General features: G+C 47.1%; 1 protein-coding gene across 1 annotated transcript; it reads right to left on the reverse strand.

Annotated features, from left to right (window-relative positions):
• Positions 1–3434: 3434 nt before the first annotated feature.
• Positions 3435–18157, reverse strand: LOC124003915 (amine sulfotransferase-like). The gene is made up of 7 exons (XM_046312564.1): positions 17750–18157; positions 16478–16692; positions 16196–16322; positions 7806–7900; positions 6927–7015; positions 6700–6791; positions 3435–5156 (listed from the first exon to the last, which is right to left on the reverse strand). The coding sequence occupies exons 1-7, from the start codon at positions 17934–17936 to the stop codon at positions 4966–4968; spliced, it is 996 nt and encodes a 331-aa protein (XP_046168520.1). The 5' UTR covers positions 17937–18157; the 3' UTR covers positions 3435–4965.
• Positions 18158–19380: the final 1223 nt, after the last annotated feature.

Genomic DNA, 19380 nt, shown 5'->3' on the forward strand with positions numbered 1-19380 from the left:
CACCTCTTTGAAACGCCTATGTAAAGCAACGTGGATGCAGTGATCAGTGTTGCAGTAAAATCTTCTAAAGCAAATTTGGTGATACAAGAAGCAACTCAAACAACCGAAATTGCATCAATGATATACATCTCCCGTTTGGCATGTCCCTTGTGATGCGGTTCACAGCAGCACTGAAGGAGGCGTGGACTTGAAAATGGCGTCAGAGTTTTGACTCTTAACCCCACTTTGTTTCATGCTGGTTGAAGACCTAGCTAGCCATTAACTAGCTAACACCAGACTCAAATGAAAGGGGAACCATACACTGAGTAGACAAAATTTTAGGAACACCTGCTCTTTCCATGACATAGACCGACCAGGTGAATCCAGGGGACAGCTATGAGTCCTTACTGATGTCACCTGTTAAATCCATTTCAAATCAGTGTAGATGAAGGGAAAGAGACAGGTTTTAAGCCTTGAGACCATTGAGACATGGATTGTATATGGGTTCCATGCAGAGGGAGAATGGGCAAGACTAAATATTTAAGTCCCTTGATTTTTTTAAATGGAATCAAATAAATTTTATTGGTCACACATATCGGTCGGATGTTTTAGAACACCTATTCATTCAAGGGTTTTTCTTTATTTAAAAAACAAATTGAGCACTTGTTGGCTGCTTTTCCTTCATTCTGCGGTCCGACTCATCCCAAACCATGGTTGAGGTCAAGGGATTGTGGAGGCCAGGTCCTCTGATGCAGCACTTCATCACTCTCATTCGTGGTAAAATAATCCTTACCCTGCCTGGAGGTGTGTTGGGTCATTGGCCTGTTGAAAAACAAATGATAGTCCCACTAAACCCAAACCAGATGGGATGATGTATCGCTGCAGAATGCCGTGGTAGCCATGCTGGTTAAGTGTGCTTTGAATTCTAAATAAATCACAGGCAGTGTTACCAGCAAAGCACCCCCACACCATAACACCTCCTCCTCCAGGCTTTACGGTGGGAAATACACATGCAGAGATCATCCGTTCACCCCCACACCATAACACCACCTCCTCCATGCTTTACGGTGGGAAATACACATGGGGAGATCATCCGTTCACCCACACCACATCTCACAAAGACACGGCGGTTGGAACCAAAAATCTCCAATTTAGACTCCAGACCAAAGGACACATTTCCACTGGTATAATGTCCATTGCTCATGTTTCTTGGCCCAAGCAAGTCTCTTCTTCTTATTGGTGTCCTTTAGTAGTGGTTTCTTTGCAGAAATTCGACCATGAAGGCCTGATTCACACAGTCTCCTCTGAACAGTTAATGTTGAGATGTGTCTGTTACTTGAACTCTGTGAAGCATTTATTTGGGCTGCAATTTCTGAGGCTGGTAACTCTAATGAACTTATCCTCTGCAGCAGAGGTAACTCTGGGTCTTACATTCCTGTGGCGGTCCTCATGAGAGCCAGTTTTGTCATAGCACTTAATGGTTTCTTAATGAAGAAACTTTCAAAGTTCTTGAAATGTTCCGCATTGACTGACCTTTCTGTCTTAAAGTAATGATGGACTTTCATTTCTCTTTGCTTATTTGAGCTGTTCTTGCCATAATATGGACTTGGTATTTTACCAAATAGGGCTATGTTCTGTATACCCCCACTACCTTGTCACAAAACAACTGACTGGCTCAAACGCATTAAGAAGGAACGAAATTCCACAAATTAACTTTTAAGAAGGCACACCTGTTAATTGAAATGCATTACAGGTGAATACCTCATGAAGCTGGTTGAGAGAATGCAAGAGTGTGCTAAGCTGTCATCAAGGCAAAGGGTGGCTATTTGAAAAATCACAAATATAACATATTTTTTTAGTTGTTTAACACTTTTTTGGTTACTACATGATTCCATATATGTTATTTTATAGTTTGATGTCATCATTATTATTCTACAATGTATAAAATAGTAAAAATAAAGAAAACCCTTGAATGAGTAGCTGTTTTATAACCTTTGACCGGTAGTGTCACACCCTGATCTGTTTCACCTGTATTTGTGATTGTCTCCACCCCCCTCCAAGTGTCGCCCATCTTCCCCATTATACCCTGTATATTCATACCTGTGTTCTCTGTTTGTGTTACCAGTTCGTCTTGTTCATCAAGTCAACCAGCACTTTTTTGTCTCAGCTCCTGCTTTCCCAGTCTCACTTTTTCTCGCCCTTCTGGTTTTGACCCTTGTCTGTACTGACTCTGAGTCTGCCTGCTTGACCACACCGCCTGAGTCTGCCTGCCGTCCGGTACCTTTACCCCTCCTCTGGTTTACTGACCTCTGCCTACCCTGAGTCTGCCTGCCGTCCGGTACCTTTACCCCTCCTCTGGTTTACTGACCTCTGCCTACCCTGAGTCTGCCTGCCGTCCGGTACCTTTACCCCTCCTCTGGTTTACTGACCCCTGCCTACCCTGAGTCTGCCTGCCGTCCGGTACCTTTACCCCTCCTCTGGTTTACTGACCCCTGCCTACCCTGAGTCTGCCTGCCGTCCGGTACCTTTACCCCTCCTCTGGTTTACTGACCTCTGCCTACCCTGAGTCTGCCTGCCGTCCGGTACCTTTGCCCCTCCTCTGGTTTACTGACCTCTGCCTACCCTGAGTCTGCCTGCCGTCCGGTACCTTTGCCCCTCCTCTGGTTTACTGACCTCTGCCTACCCTGAGTCTGCCTGCCGTCCGGTACCTTTACCCCTCCTCTGGTTTACTGACCTCTGCCTACCCTGAGTCTGCCTGCCGTCCGGTACCTTTACCCCTCCTCTGGTTTACTGACCTCTGCCTACCCTGAGTCTGCCTGCCGTCCGGTACCTTTGCCCCTCCTCTGGTTTACTGACCTCTGCCTACCCTGAGTCTGCCTGCCGTCCGGTACCTTTGCCCCTCCTCTGGTTTACTGACCTCTGCCTACCCTGAGTCTGCTGACTGCCGTGCCCGTCCTGTACCTTTGCCCCTCCTCTGGTTTACTGACCTCTGCCTACCCTGAGTCTGCCTGTCGTCCGGTACCTTTGCCCCTCCTCTGGTTTACTGACCTCTGCCTACCCTGAGTCTGCCTGCCGTCCGGTACCTTTGCCCCTCCTCTGGTTTACTGACCTCTGCCTACCCTGAGTCTGCCTGCCGTCCGGTACCTTTGCCCCTCCTCTGGTTTACTGACCTCTGCCTGCCCTGAGTCTGCCTGCCGTCCTGTACCTTTGCCCCTCCTCTGGTTTACTGACCTCTGCCTACCCTGAGCCTGTCTGCCGTCCTGTACCTTTGCCCCTCCTCTGGTTTACTGACCTCTGCCTACCCTGAGTCTGCCTGCCGTCCTGTACCTTGGCCCCTCCTCTGGTTTACTGACCTCTGCCTACCCTGAGTCTGCCTGCCGTCCTGTACCTTGGCCCCTCCTCTGGTTTACTGACCTCTGCCTACCCTGAGTCTGCCTGCCGTCCTGTACCTTGGCCCCTCCTCTGGTTTACTGACCTCTGCCTACCCTGAGTCTGCCTGCCGTCCTGTACCTTGGCCCCTCCTCTGGTTTACTGACCTCTGCCTACCCTGAGTCTGCCTGTATTCAGTATTCAAGTATTCAATTATAGAGGTATGTTCAATTCTACAATTATATTCAATTGTACAGTTATATTCAACTCTATTCAAGTTTACTTTACTATTCTAGTTTTATTCAATTATACATTTATATTGAACTATATTAAATAATACTGTTGTATTCAGTTCAACAGTTATATTCAATTATGTAGTTATATTCCACACTATTCAATTATACTATTCAATTCAACAATTCTATTCAACTCTATTAAATTCTTCAGTTCTATTAAATTCTGCAGTTCTATTCAACTCTATTAAATTATTCAGTTCTATTAAATTCTGCAGTTCTATTCAACTCTATTAAATTATTCTGTTCTTTCAACTTAACAGTTCAATTATACAGTTCTATTCAATTATACAGTTCTATTAAATTCTATTCAATTATACGATTCTATTCAATTATACATTTCTATTCCATTATACAGCTCTAGTCAACACTATTCAGTTATGAATTTCTATTCAATTATACAGTTATATTCAATTATACAGTTCTGTTAAACTGTATTCCATTATAGAGTTCTATTAAACTTTATTCAATTATAGAGTTCTATTAAACTTTATTCAATTATAGAGTTCTATTAAACTTTATTCAATTATAGAGTTCTATTAAACTTTATTCAATTATAGAGTTCTATTCAACTTTATTCAATTATAGAGTTCTATTCAACTTTATTCAATTATAGAGTTCTATTAAACTTTATTCAATTATAGAGTTCTATTAAACTTTATTCAATTATAGAGTTCTATTAAACTTTATTCAATTATAGAGTTCTATTAAACTTATTTCAATTATAGAGGTCTATTAAACTTTATTTAATTATAGAGGTCTATTAAACTTTATTCAATTATAGAATTCTATTAAACTTTATTCAATTATAGAGTTCTATTAAACTGTATTCCATTATAGAGGTCTATTAAACTGTATTCCATTATAGAGTTCTATTAAACTGTATTCCATTATAGAGTTCTATTAAACTGTATTCTATTATAGAGGTCTATTAAACTTTATTGCATTTTCGAGTTCTATTAAACTTTATTCAATTATAGAGTTCTATTAAACTTTATTCAAATGTTGTACTAGATTCCACAGTGACACATTTTTTATTAAATTCTATAGTGACGAATGGCCTGTTTTCCAAATGGCACCCGATTTCCATATATAGTGCACTACTTTTGACAAGGCCCATATGGCTCTGATTAAAAGTAGTGTATTATACTGTATATGGAAATAGGGTGCCATTTGGAACCCATCCATGTTCTATTCAGATCTATAGTATATATATGTATATATATGCCATTTAGCAGACGCTTTTATCCAAAGCGACTTACAGTCATGTGTGCATACATTCTACGTATGGGTGGTCCCGGGGATCGAACCCACTACCCTGGCGTTACAAGCGCCATGCTCTACCAACTGAGCTACACAGGTGACCTCCGGGACCGGTGGTTTGGGCGGCTCTGTGATGTTGGTTGATGTCCCAGGTGAACCTTAGAGGCAGGTCCTTCATCTTCTCATCAAACACCTGGTCAAAGTGTTCACTCTGGGCCACCGTCAACGAGTTCTTCCAGTCTCCTATGGTACCTGTGCAGAACACACACACACACACACACACACACACACACACACACACACACACACACACACACACACACACACACACACACACACACACACACACACACACACACACACACACACACACACACACACACACACACACACACACACACACACACACACATATATATTCAGATGAGCCAAAGCGATACAAAACCAGTGCTGATCTAGGATCAGGGCCTGTAATTATAAAGCCTCTCACAGCAGGAGTGCTGATCTAGGATCAGGGCCCGTAATTATAAAGCCTCTCACAGTAGGAGTGCTGATCTAGGATCAGTGAGCGTATTTATAAAGCCTCTCACAGTAGGAGTGCTGATCTAGGATCAGTGAGCGTATTTATAAAGCCTCTCACAGTAGGAGTGCTGATCTAGGATCAGTGAGCGTATTTATAAAGCCTCTCACAGTAGGAGTGCTGATCTAGGATCAGGGCCTGTAATTATAAAGCCTCTCACAGTATGAGTGCTGATCTAGGATCAGGGCCTGTAATTATAAAGCCTCTCACAGTAGGAGTGCTGATCTAGGATCAGGGCCCGTAATTATAAAGCCTCTCACAGTAGGAGTGCTGATCTAGGATCAGTGAGCGTATTTATAAAGCCTCTCACAGTAGGAGTGCTGATCTAGGATTAGTGAGCGTATTTATAAAGCCTCTCACAGTAGGAGTGCTGATCTAGGATCAGTGAGCGTATTTATAAAGCCTCTCACAGTAGGAGTGCTGATCTAGGATCAGGGAGTGTATTTATAAAGCCTCTCACAGTAGGAGTGCTGATCTAGGATCAGGGCCCGTAATTATAAAGCCTCTCACAGTAGGAGTGCTGATCTAGGATCAGGGAGCGTATTTATAAAGTCTCTCACAGTAGAAGTGCTGATCTAGGATCAGGGAGCGTATTTATAAAGCCTCTCACAGTAGGAGTGCTGATCTAGGATCAGGGAGCGTATTTATAAAGCCTCTCACAGTAGGAGTGCCGATCTAGGACCAGGGCCCATAATTATAAAGCCTCTCACAGCAGGAGTGCTGATCTAGGATCAGGGAGCATATTTATAAAGTTTCCCACAGTAGGAGTGCTGATCTAGGATCAGGACCCACCTGTCCATATTGTCTTATCAATTATGATCTAAAAGGGAAAACTGATCCTTTATCAGCACTCCTACTGTAACTATTTCTGTGTGTATGTATGTGTGCATATGTATGTTTGCTCATGTGTGTGTGTGTGCATATGTATGTTTGCTCATGTGTGTGTGTGTGCGTATGTATGTTTGCTCATGTGTGTGTGTGTGCGTATGTATGTTTGCTCATGTGTGTGTGTGTGCGTATGTATGTTTGCTCATGTGTGTGTGTGTGCGTATGTATGTTTGCTCATGTGTGTGTGTGTGCGTATGTATGTTTGCTCATGTGTGTGTGTGTGCGTATGTATGTTTGCTCATGTGTGTGTGTGTGCGTATGTATGTTTGCTCATGTGTGTGTGTGTGCGTATGTATGTTTGTCATGTGTGTGCGTGTGTGTGTGTACCTTTCCGTAGGAAGTGTCCTTTCTCCAGAACGAGCACGTCTTTGGGCAGAAACTCATAGTTGGCTTTTGGATCCTTTTTCATGTTCTTGAACCTGTCAATCAATCAATCAATCATGAATTATCAGACAGATCATATTATATTAGTCCTCATTGAGGCTGTTCATTTTGCAGCATACACAATATACAGTCAAAAAGACAGGATAGAGACATAAACAACAGGTTCCAACCTGGCCTTCTCAACAATGCGGTCAATGGCCGAGGGGGTCAGGTCCTTCCCAAGGAAATCACAGATATTCACCACCACTGATCTCAGGTCCTGAGAGAGAGGGGAGGGAGAGAGACAGAGAGGAGAGAGAGAGAGAGAGGGGGGGAGGGAGAGAGAGATGGAGAGGAGAGAGGAGAAAGAGAGGGAGAGAGGGAGAGAGAGAGGGGAGGGAGAGAGACAGAGAGGAGAGAGAGAGAGAGAGAGAGGGGAGGGGGAGAGAGAGAGAGAGAGAGAGAGAGAGAGAGAGAGAGAGAGAGAGGAGAGAAAGAGAGGGAGAGAGAGAGAGAGAGAGAGAGAGAGAGAGGGAGAGAGAGAGAGATGGGTGGGTGGGTGGGTGAAGATAGAGAGAGAGAGATGGGTGGGTGAAGAGAGAGAGAGATGGGTGGGTGAAGAGAGAGAGAGAGAGAGGGGGAGAGGGATGGGTGAAGATAGAGAGAGAGAGATGGGTGGGTGAAGATAGAGAGAGAGAGATGGGTGGGTGAAGAGAGAGAGAGAGAGAGAGAGAGAGAGAGAGAGAGAGAGAGAGAGAGAGAGAGAGAGAGAGAGAGAGAGAGAGAGAGAGATGGCTGGGTGAAGAGAGAGAGAGAGAGGGGGAGAGGGATGGGTGAAGAGAGAGAGAGAGAGGGGGGAGAGGGATGGGTGAAGAGAGAGAGAGAGGGGGAGAGAGAGAGAGGGGGAGAGGGATGGGTGGAGAGAGAGAGACAGAGAAACAGACCGACAAGGAAGCAGACAGACTGCTTGATCGTGCTTCCCAAATAGCCCCCTATTCCCTACTTAATGCACTACTGTTGACAAGAGGGCCCTGGATTCCATTTAAGATGCAGAAAACCCTTTACTATACCTTGATCATGTCCTCGTACTTGACAAAGTGAATGTCATACTGCTCTCTCTTGGTGTACCACTCACGGATGTGATCAAACCACGATCCACCCACCACTGTCAACAACACACAGACACATACGCTATTGGACAGGACTTAAAACGTCTTCAACAGTGGCTGACATTTATCCCCAAAAAAACATATAGAAAAAGAGAGAATGCGTACAAAACATATTCTTGTTTATGCACATATCAACTGTGTAAAAGTTACAAAAGTGTACAGAGTAAGGAGCAGTTGATGTTACACAGTACACTTTACAGCACACGGTACACTTTACAGCACACGGTACACTTTACAGCACACGGTACACTTTACAGCACACGGTACACTTTACAGCACACGGTACACTTTACAGCACACGGTACTGCAACACGTTTCCACCTTACTTTTCCCTGTCGGGTACTGCTATGTGACATGTTTTGTTGGGTTCCAATTTGAAATCTACTTCCTGTCACTATGTAAGAACGTATTGATTACGCTACATGTATGATAACTGTATGTGTTTAGGGTGTCAGTGGAGGGTGAACAAGGAACTGTGCATTGAAAGTTACCGAGAGAGACAAGGAGGAGTTTGTGTCTGTTCAAACATGGCATTGTTGGTTCAGTCTGTTCAAACAAGTCATTGTTAATAGATAAAGAAGGGAGGGAAAGGTGATGAATAGGCAGACAGCCTAAGGTACTAGTGTCACGTTCTGACCTTTATTTCCTGTTTTGTATTTAGTTAGTATGGTCAGGGCATGAGTTGGGTGGGCAGTCTATGTTTGTTTTTCTAGGTTTTGGGATTTTCTATGTTTCAGCCTAGTATGGTTCTCAATCAGAGGCAGGTGTCATTAGTTGTCTCTGATTGGGAATCATACTTAGGTAGCCTGGGTTTCACTGTGTGTTTGTGGGTGATTGTTTCTGTCTCTGTGATTGCACCAGATAGGACTGTTTTGAGTTTTCACATTTATTGTTTTTTTGTAGTCAGTTGTTCATGTGTACCTTAACGTATTAAAAGAACCATGGACACTTACCACGCCGCGCATTGGTCCTCTGATCCGTTTCGCCTCTCCTCTTCGGAAGAAGAGGAGGAAATTCATTACAGAATCACCCACCCAAATCGGACCAAGCGGCGTGGTAAAGGACAGCGACGACAGCAGCAGCAGCATCAACAACAGAGGCCAGCATCACAGGACTCCTGGACATGGGAGGAGATACTGAACTGAGAGGGACCCTGGGCACAGGCTGGGGAAAATCTCCGCCCCAAAGCAGAGCTGGAGGCAGCGAGAGCTGAGCGGCGGCAATATGAGGAGCCAGCACGGCAGTGCGACAGGTACGAGAGGCAGCCCCAAAATTTTTTTGGGGGGCACACGAGGTGTGGTACTAAGCCAGGTAGCAGACCTGAGCTCACGCCTCGTGCTTATTATAAGCAGCACATTACTGGTCAGGCACCGTGTTATGCGGTTAAGCGCATGGTGTCGCCAGTGCGTGTCCATAGCCCAGTGCGCTATAGGGCAGCCCCCCGTAAGTGCCATACGAGTGTGGGCATTGAGCCAGGGCATATGGTGCCTGCTCAGCGGGTCTGGTCGCCGGTACGCAGTTTTGGTCTAGGTTATCCTGCGCCGGCTCTGCGTGCTGTGTCTCCGGTGCGCTGGGAGGGTGCAGTGCGTCCTCTGCCTGCGCTCCGCTCGTGCCGGGCAACTGTGGGAGTGGAGCCTAAGGGAGAGGTGCGTGTAGTAAGCACTAGATCTCCCGTGCTTACCCACAGCCTGGTTCAACCTGTGCCTGCACCCTGGAGGGTCCGGGCTAGAGTAGTTGTCCAGCCTGGGGAAGTGGTGCCAAGGTTGCGCACCAGAGCTCCAGTGCTCCCCCACAGCCCGGTCTTTCAGGCTCCTCCTAACACCAAGCCTCTTGAAGGTCTCCCCAGCCTGGTGGTTCCTGTGGCAGCCCCACGCACCAGGCTGTCTCTCTGTCTCCTCCCTGCAGGTGCTCCCGCCTGTCCGGCGCCGCTGCCGGAGCGTCCCGCCTGTCCGGCGCCGCTGCCGGAGCGTCCCGCCTGTCCGGCGCCGCTGCCGGAGCGTCCCGCCTGTCCGGCGCCGCTGCCTCCTGTGGCAGCTCCACGCACCAGGCTGTCTCTCTGTCTCCTCCCTGCAGGTGCTCCCGCCTGTCCGGTGCCGCTGTCGGAGCGTCCCGCCTGTCCGGCGCCGCTGCCGGAGCCCGTCGCCTGTCCGGCGCCGCTGCCGGAGCCCGTCGCCTGTCCGGCGCCGCTGCCGGAGCCTCCCGCCTGTCCGGCGCCGCTGCCGGAGCCTCCCGCCTGTCCGGCGCCGCTGCCTCCTGTGGCAGCTCCACGCACCAGGCGGTCTCTCTGTCTCCTCCCTGCAGGTGCTCCCGCCTGTCCGGCGCCGCTGCTGGAGCCCGTCGCCCGTCCGGCGCCGCTGCCGGAGCCTCCCGCCTGTCCGGCGCCGCTGCCGGAGCCTCCCGCCTGTCCGGCGCCGCTGCCTCCTGTGGCAGCGCCACGCACCAAGCGGTCTCTCTGTCTCCTCCCTGCAGGTGCTCCCGCCTGTCCGGCGCCGCTGCCGGAGCGTCCCGCCTGTCCGGCGCCGCTGCCGGAGCCTCCCGCCTGTCCGGCGCCGCTGCCGGAGCCTCCCGCCTGTCCGGCGCCGCTGCCGGAGCCCCTCAGCCCAGAGGCGCCAGAGCCCCTCAGCCCAGAGGCGCCAGAGCCCCTCAGCCCAGAGGCGCCAGAGCCCCTGCCCCTCTGTCCAGTGGGGTCATTGAGAGGGGTTGCCATGGTGAGAAAGCCACGGAGGCGGACAATAAGGCGGACTAAGACAATGGTGAAGTGGGGTCCGCGTCCCGCGCCAGAACCGCCACCGCGGACAGACGCCCACCCAGACCCTCCCCTATAGGTCAAGGTTTTGCGGCCGGAGTCCGCACCTTTGGGGGGGTACTGTCACGTTCTGACCTTTATTTCCTGTTTTTTATTTAGTTAGTATGGTCAGGGCGTGAGTTGGGTGGGCAGTCTATGTTTGTTTTTCTAGGTTTTGGGATTTTCTATGTTTCAGCCTAGTATGGTTCTCAATCAGAGGCAGGTGTCATTAGTTGTCTCTGATTGAGAATCATACTTAGGTAGCCTGGGTTTCACTGTGTGTTTGTGGGTGATTGTTTCTGGCTCTGTGATTGCACCAGATAGGACTGTTTTGAGTTTTCACATTTATTGTTTTTTTTGTAGTCAGTTGTTCATGTGTACCTTAACGTATTAAAAGAACCATGGACACTTACCACGCCGCGCATTGGTCCTCTGATCCGTTTCGCCTCTCCTCTTCGGAAGAAGAGGAGGAAATTCATTACAACTAGGGAGGAGTGAGGAATTTGGCTCAAGGTCAAGTCAACAGATGAAGTGAGAAGAAACCTCTGTGAGTGGGGGGAGGCAGAAGGGTTCACCCTAGGGCTGTTGAGTTATGATTTACGGTACATAATTGCCTATAATCCAAAATCAAACACATTTGAATAACCTCCTTTGTGTGTGGATTATTATGCATACTTGGTTTGTATGTTTAGACTGATGCTCCACTCCGAAATGTCTATCCACGAGTCTGGGAGAGAACGTTGAGTCCTCGGCCATTGAGCTGTAAGAGGGGTTGTCAACTGTTTAGTGAAACATGTTTCACTGCATAAACATGTTACTATCGATGTTCCTGTGCAGATTTCACTTGGTTTCCCAAATGAAGCACTGGGTAGCTGCAGGAACAGTGTTGAAGAGGCCATTGCATACAGAGTCTGGTCGGAACATCATCATGCTCCTCCGACTGGGGTTGATCAGAGTCTGGTCGGAACATCATCATGCTCCTCCGACTGGGGTTGATGCAGAGTCTGGTCGGAACATCATCATGCTCCTCCGACTGGAGTTGATGCAGAGTCTGGTCGGAACATCATCATGCTCCTCCGACTGGGGTTGATGCAGAGTTTGGTCGGAACATCATCATGCTCCTCCGACTGGGGTTGATGCAGAGTTTGGTCGGAACATCATCATGCTCCTCCGACTGGGGTTGATGCAGAGTCTGGTCGGAACATCATCATGCTCCTCCGACTGGGGTTGATGCAGAGTCTGGTCGGAACATCATCATGCTCCTCCGACTGGGGTTGATGCAGAGTTTGGTCGGAACATCATCATGCTCCTCCGACTGGGGTTGATGCAGAGTTTGGTCGGAACATCATCATGCTCCTCCGACTGGGGTTGATTGAACATCATCATGCTCCTCCGACTCTGATGTCGGAACATCATCATGCTCCTCCGACTGGGGTTGATGCAGAGTCTGGTCGGAACATCATCATGCTCCTCCGACTGGGGTTGATGCAGAGTTTGGTCGGAACATCATCATGCTCCTCCGACTGGGGTTGATGCAGAGTCTGGTCGGAACATCATCATGCTCCTCCGACTGGGGTTGATGCAGAGTCTGGTCGGAACATCATCATGCTCCTCCGACTGGGGTTGATGCAGAGTTTGGTCGGAACATCATCATGCTCCTCCGACTGGGGTTGATGCAGAGTTTGGTCGGAACATCATCATGCTCCTCCGACTGGGGTTGATGCAGAGTCTGGTCGGAACATCATCATGCTCCTCCGACTCCTCATCATGCTCCTCCGACTGGGGTTGATGCAGAGTCTGGTCGGAACATCATCATGCTCCTCCGACTGGGGTTGATGCAGAGTCTGGTCGGAACATCATCATGCTCCTCCGACTGGGGTTGATGCAGAGTTTGGTCGGAACATCATCATGCTCCTCCGACTGGGGTTGATGCAGAGTCTGGTCGGAACATCATCATGCTCCTCCGACTGGGGTTGATGCAGAGTCTGGTCGGAACATCATCATGCTCCTCCGACTGGGGTTGATGCAGAGTCTGGTCGGAACATCATCATGCTCCTCCGACTGGGGTTGATGCAGAGTCTGGTCGGAACATCATCATGCTCCTCCGACTGGGGTTGATGCAGAGTCTGGTCGGAACATCATCATGCTCCTCCGACTGGGGTTGATGCAGAGTCTGGTCGGAACATCATCATGCTCCTCCGACTGGGGTTGATGCAGAGTTTGGTCGGAACATCATCATGCTCCTCCGACTGGGGTTGATGCAGAGTCTGGTCGGAACATCATCATGCTCCTCCGACTGGGGTTGATGCAGAGTCTGGTCGGAACATCATCATGCTCCTCCGACTGGGGTTGATGCAGAGTCTGGTCGGAACATCATCATGCTCCTCCGACTGGGGTTGATGCAGAGTCTGGTCGGAACATCATCATGCTCCTCCGACTGGGGTTGATGCAGAGTCTGGTCGGAACATCATCATGCTCCTCCGACTGGGGTTGATGCAGAGTCTGGTCGGAACATCATCATGCTCCTCCGACTGGGGTTGATGCAGAGTCTGGTCGGAACATCATCATGCTCCTCCGACTGGGGTTGATGCAGAGTCTGGTCGGAACATCATCATGCTCCTCCGACTGGGGTTGATGCTTGGCGTGAAATAGGTGTTCTTGTATTTATTTCTCAGCTTCTCATATTAAGTAAGCACAGCTCTGCTATGAAACCGAAGTAGCCAACCTTGCATCATTAAAAACGGACTGGCGGGGAAGCGCGCAACCTCCATTCCCAATTACAGTGCATACAGATGGTGCCCGAGTCCTCTGAGACGACTCATTCCGGGGTACAGTAAGTGCTACTGTACAGATGTTTTCTTCACTGACCAGTGAGCAACAGCAAGCACTCCTGAAAGCGACCGGAGTTTAAGGCATAGGGGTATTTGGCCTCTGTGCTGTTGCTCAAGTTGACAAAATCTAAGACAAAAATGTGCATTTAGTTCAGTTTGGAGTAACAGGGACAGAATCAAAAGTTCTGCAACTAAAACCCATTCCATTTACAATAGGTCCAGCCAGTAATCATACCGGACTCATTCTTTATGGGAGCTGGGATAGAACCGATTTTGGGTTTGAATAATCTATGTAAAATGCCAGGGGAATGGATTCTAAAAAGTAACAAGTTAAAGTTGGCACGACGACCAAACACTCCTCGCACGCAAAAAAAAACGCGTTGGTGAGAAACTTTATTCTGTCTCATTCTGAAATAGTTTTATTGGCGAAAGGTAGGAGGAGGGGTCTCATGAGAGAATAAAGTGGAGTTACGAGTATGAAGGAGTATTTGTAGCACATTGTGTTAAGCACCTGCATTGGGGTAGAATTACCCTCTTAAATGTCTGTGCATTAGTAGGATGGGCACCGTTGCGCGGTAGTGGAGGGTAAACTCGAACTACCCCGGTTTCACCCTCCAGTCATGTACTGGCGTAAATATTTAAACTCAGTGGCAAGACGAATGCCACCGTGCCTATTCGGGTCCGTTTGTAAATTCGCTCTGGCTATCTACGTCCCTCCGATTTCAGATCGGAGTAAATGTATCGTCTGAGTGTTCCAGAGCACAGAATATGAATTTACAAACGCTCAACACTTGTTGAATATGGCCGGTGTCAGTAAACGTCGGCAAAAGGGTTCATTTAAGGTTAATTGTAGGGGTATGCGTACTGGGAAATGCATAGCATTGAGATACCGATCTGGCATTAACATGCCACTCATGAAAGTGTAAGACAGGGACAAACCGGGGCTGTACTTAGAAAAGTTCATGCTAGAAATAGAAGATGAATATACTTTATGTTAACATTAGTAGTACATACTGTATATATTTCTCCCTTTCTGTAAATGTAAATTCTGCCAAATGTCGGTTAGTGCCAAGGTGATGGTGGTAAATTCGAGTGACTAACTGAAGCACTAGGGACTGTCATTCTAAATGTGGGTTGGATAATTGATCAATAGTTGTGATTATGATGCGGAAAGGCTGTAAGGAGAGACAGAGCGCTGCCCTTCAACTGTGAGGGGAGCACAATAGGGAGGGTGCACGACTCACCCTGCGAGTGGTTTCTGAAACGAGTGAATCATTTGGAAGAATCCATTGGTAATTACGGATGACATGGAGTGGGAACACCAGTCAACATGCAGCCTGAGGGGGGAAGGCTGGACACAAGCATGAGGAGGTGTACAGAGCCTTCATTTTTTGTGGATCCCAGCGGAAAGTCAGGATACGGGAGATTGGGAATCGTCATGTTGTTAAACTTCGAGTTGAACTATTTAATAATCAATTTGAATATTTTGTGTTCTCTCTCTTTCCTAGTTTTCTTTTCTACTATCACTCTCTTAGGAACCCGAAAGAGGAAGAGAACGGGAAAATCTCCAACAGAAATGTAATTATCGGTTGTATGTAGGAGGAACAATGAAAGATGGGGCGGGGGGTTACGAGGGTGATTGGTGTGGTTATAACGACGGTAAGAGGGATTTAAAGCCTTGGGTGTAGACTAAGCACAATATACACACAGAGGCCATAGGCCTCGGAGGCGTGAACATATTAATCAAGTGTGAAAATATGAATCACGTTTTCTTTTTATACTAATCATGTTCTCGTTTCTGTTTTATTTCTAAGCAATTTCACAGTTTATGTCATGTTGAACAGTATGGAGTCACGATTCAAACAAGAGGAGACTGTTGTGTGCCAATTTGAAATGAACTTATTCCTGTCACTGTATAAGCCCATATTGATGACCTGTATGATAACTGTACGTTGTAGTGTCACTGTATAAGCCCATATTGATGACCTGTATGATAACTGTACGTTGTAGTGTCACTGTATAAGCCCATATTGATGACCTGTATGATAACTGTACGTTGTAGTGTCACTGTATAAGCCCATATTGATGACCTGTATGATAACTGTACTGTAGTGTCACTGTATAAGCCCATATTGATGACCTGTATGATAACTGTACGTTGTAGTGTCACTGTATAAGCCCATATTGATGACCTGTATGATAACTGTACGTTGTAGTGTCACTGTATAAGCCCATATTGATGACCTGTATGATAACTGTACGTTGTAGTGTCACTGTATAAGCCCATATTGATGACCTGTATGATAACTGTATAAGCCCATATTGATGACCTGTATGATAACTGTCCGTTGTAGTGTCACTGTATAAGCCCATATTGATGACCTGTATGATAACTGTACGTTGTAGTGTCACTGTATAAGCCCATATTGATGACCTGTATGATAACTGTACGTTGTAGTGTCAGTGGAGGACGAACAAGGGACTGTGGGTGGAAAGTTACTGAGAGACGAGGAGGAGTTTAGAACCTTTCTGTTTGTTCAAACATGTCACTGTTACATTATAATATCCCAGGTAGGGAGGCCAAGGGTTATTACTGTTTGTTAATAAGACGCTAAAAATATAATTACAACGTTTGTCGTAATGACCTATAAGGAAAACACGTCACAATAACTTACTTTTCCCTGTCAGGTACTGGTCGAAGAAATCCTGGAAGCTGCTGGGTGTCTCCAGCTTGCTCCACACGTGACAGAAGTGGTAGTAGGACACCATGTTGTCCTTCGGGTTTCTCATCACGTACACAATCTGAACACCACAAAGGAAGAAGAGGAAGAAGAAGATGACTTCATTGTAACTTGTCACAGATACACTGGGAAGTCCTCTTCTTTCCTTTTTCCCAACCCCCCTTTGGTGGGCAGGCTTTCCCCGTTTTCTGGTCATTCTAGGCTTGGTGGTTGTACCTTGGGTCTCTTGGTGTTCAGGCTGGTGGGCAGCAGGTTTGGAGGCAGGTGGGAGATGAAGAGTCTAGGTGAGGGGCGCGGGCGCTCGGGGCGGGTGTCTGGGTACTCGAGCCAGGGCATCTTCTCCAGGTTGGTGGAGCTCTGGTCGGTGCCAATACTCTCAGGGTAGGCCGCCTCCACCACCTGAACCAGGATCTGCTGGGTCCATATCGTACCTACACACACACACACACACACACACACACACACACACACACACACACACACACACACACACACACACACACACACACACACACACACACACACACACACACACACACACACACACACACACACACACACACACACACACACACACACACACACACACAACACACACACACACACACACACACACACACACACACACACACACACACACACACACACACACACACACACACACACACACACACACACACACACACACACACACACACACACACACACACACACACACACACACACACATATACACAAACAGAGGAAAGTTATTGCACTACGCCCTATATTGAGGGGTTTATATAGTATTATGTGATAATTGATGTGGAAGCTGCAGCTCTTTAACTTCCAAGACAAATGTCCTTTCATGGAAAATAAAGTTATGTTTATTATACACACATCTTTATTGTCCCAAATGGGACATTAGTGGTGCAGTCAGGGTAAAACAACATTAAAAACAATAACCACCATCTCATTTTTGTAAAATTCTATAATTGTTTATTTTACATAGAAAGTGTGGTGCAGATTGAGTAGATCAGTGGGAAATCCCAGTTAATCCATTGTTGGATTTGAATTTAATTGAGCAAAATGTGACACCTCTGAAAAGGGTACGAGGACTTTCACTAAGCGATCGGTGAATCTCAAACCAACCCCTTGCTCTTACCAACAATATCACATGCTGAGAGGAAACCCATAGGGTGACTTCCAAAGAGAGGCGAGGGTATCAATAAACCCATCAACTTTGGAACAAACTTGTGACTTGCATGATGCAATTTTGTTCCACATTTAAGTAATTAAACAAACATGGAATTCAAATGAACAAGTTCCCCCTGTCATTTTACAAGATAAAAACCCCCGTAATAGATGACATTTTAATTTGGGAGGTGTTTCATTTATTACTGTACATGTAACCGGTCTGTAACGAAAAATATGTGGCAAAAGCTTCGGCTGGTGAATCTCGATTGTTTTTATCATCATTTTTACAACACCAAACACACACAAACTCACCTGATTTGGGATAGGAGACGAGGAAAATGTCCGTTTCTTGAATCTCAAAGCTCTGGAGGGAGTCGATGTATTGGGGGTCGGTCTCTCCCACGGTAAAGTTGTACCCTCTGTGTGTGAACAGGTAGGGACTCAACAGGTCCAGCCCTTCCACTGATGGCGGAGAGGTGTGGTCTGGAGAGTGAAACATGACGACAGTTGGCTAGACAATGGTGAGGAATGAGAGCAGCAGAATCTGTTATATCCAGGTCTGTCTACTCTTTAGGTTGGAGGAGGGGGAGAAAAGAGGAGGGATAGAAGGACCTTTACAGGTCTGTCTACTCTTTAGGTTGGAGGAGGAGGAGAAAAGAGGAGGAGGAGAAAAGAGGAGGGATAGAAGGACCTTTAAAGATCTGTCTGTGCTTATTATATACTTTCTGAAAGTGTGCATCTGTCAAATTGGCTCATTAATTCCATAAATCACCATCCACCAACCTAATAATACCAGTAATACCAGTAACATGGCCTGAGGACATTGCTTGCATTGCTTGGACAAAAGGAACACCTACGTGAGAATGCTGTTCATTGACTACAGCTCAGCATTCCACAACATAGTGCCCTCAAAGGTCATCACTAAGCTAAGGACCCTGGGACTGAACACCTCTGCAATGTTTAGATACTACTTATTGGTGATGGGCGGAGTTATGGAGACTCTATATCAGTTGCATTTTTCAAACCGATGTCGATATCATATCTGTTTGAATGAATGATATTGCTGATACTGTGGGGACTTTACTTCCACAGCTTTTTGAATCGGAGACAACTTCTTTCTGATTGTTCTGATTGAGGCTGGAACGAGTGCGCTGAGAGTCGGGAAGCAAGGTCAGGGAGTCAGTGTTTTAATAAATAAATGAAACAATAAACACGTAACACAAACAACGCACCGACATGGAAACAGTCAGTAACACCTGGGGAAAGAACCAAGGGGAGGGACAGACACAGGGAAGATAATCAAGGAGGTGATGGAGTCCAGGTGAGTGTCATGAGGCGCAGGTGTGCGAGACGATGGTGACAGGTGTCAGGGATAATTAGCAGCCTGATTACCTAGAGTCTGGGAGGGAGTATGCAGGTGTGCGAGACGATGGTGACAGGTGTCAGGGATAATTAGCAGCCTGATTACCTAGAGGCTGGGAGGGAGTATGCAGGTGTGCGAGACGATGGTGACAGGTGTCAGGGATAATTAGCAGCCTGATTACCTAGAGGCTGGGAGGGAGTATGGTGACAGGTGTCAGGGATAATTAGCAGCCTGATTACCTAGAGGCTGGGAGGGAGTATGGTGACAGGTGTCAGGGATAATTAGCAGCCTGATTACCTAGAGGCTGGGAGGGAGTATGGTGACAGGTGTCAGGGATAATTAGCAGCCTGATTACCTAGAGGCTGGGAGGGAGTATGGTGACAGGTGTCAGGGATAATTAGCAGCCTGATTACCTAGAGGCTGGGAGGGAGTATGGTGACAGGTGTCAGGGATAATTAGCAGCCTGATTACCTAGAGGCTGGGAGGGAGTATGGTGACAGGTGTCAGGGATAATTAGCAGCCTGATTACCTAGAGGCTGGGAGGGAGTATGGTGACAGGTGTCAGGGATAATTAGCAGCC

This window comes from Oncorhynchus gorbuscha, linkage group LG18, assembly GCF_021184085.1.
Source record: "Oncorhynchus gorbuscha isolate QuinsamMale2020 ecotype Even-year linkage group LG18, OgorEven_v1.0, whole genome shotgun sequence".
NCBI lineage: Eukaryota > Metazoa > Chordata > Actinopteri > Salmoniformes > Salmonidae > Oncorhynchus > Oncorhynchus gorbuscha.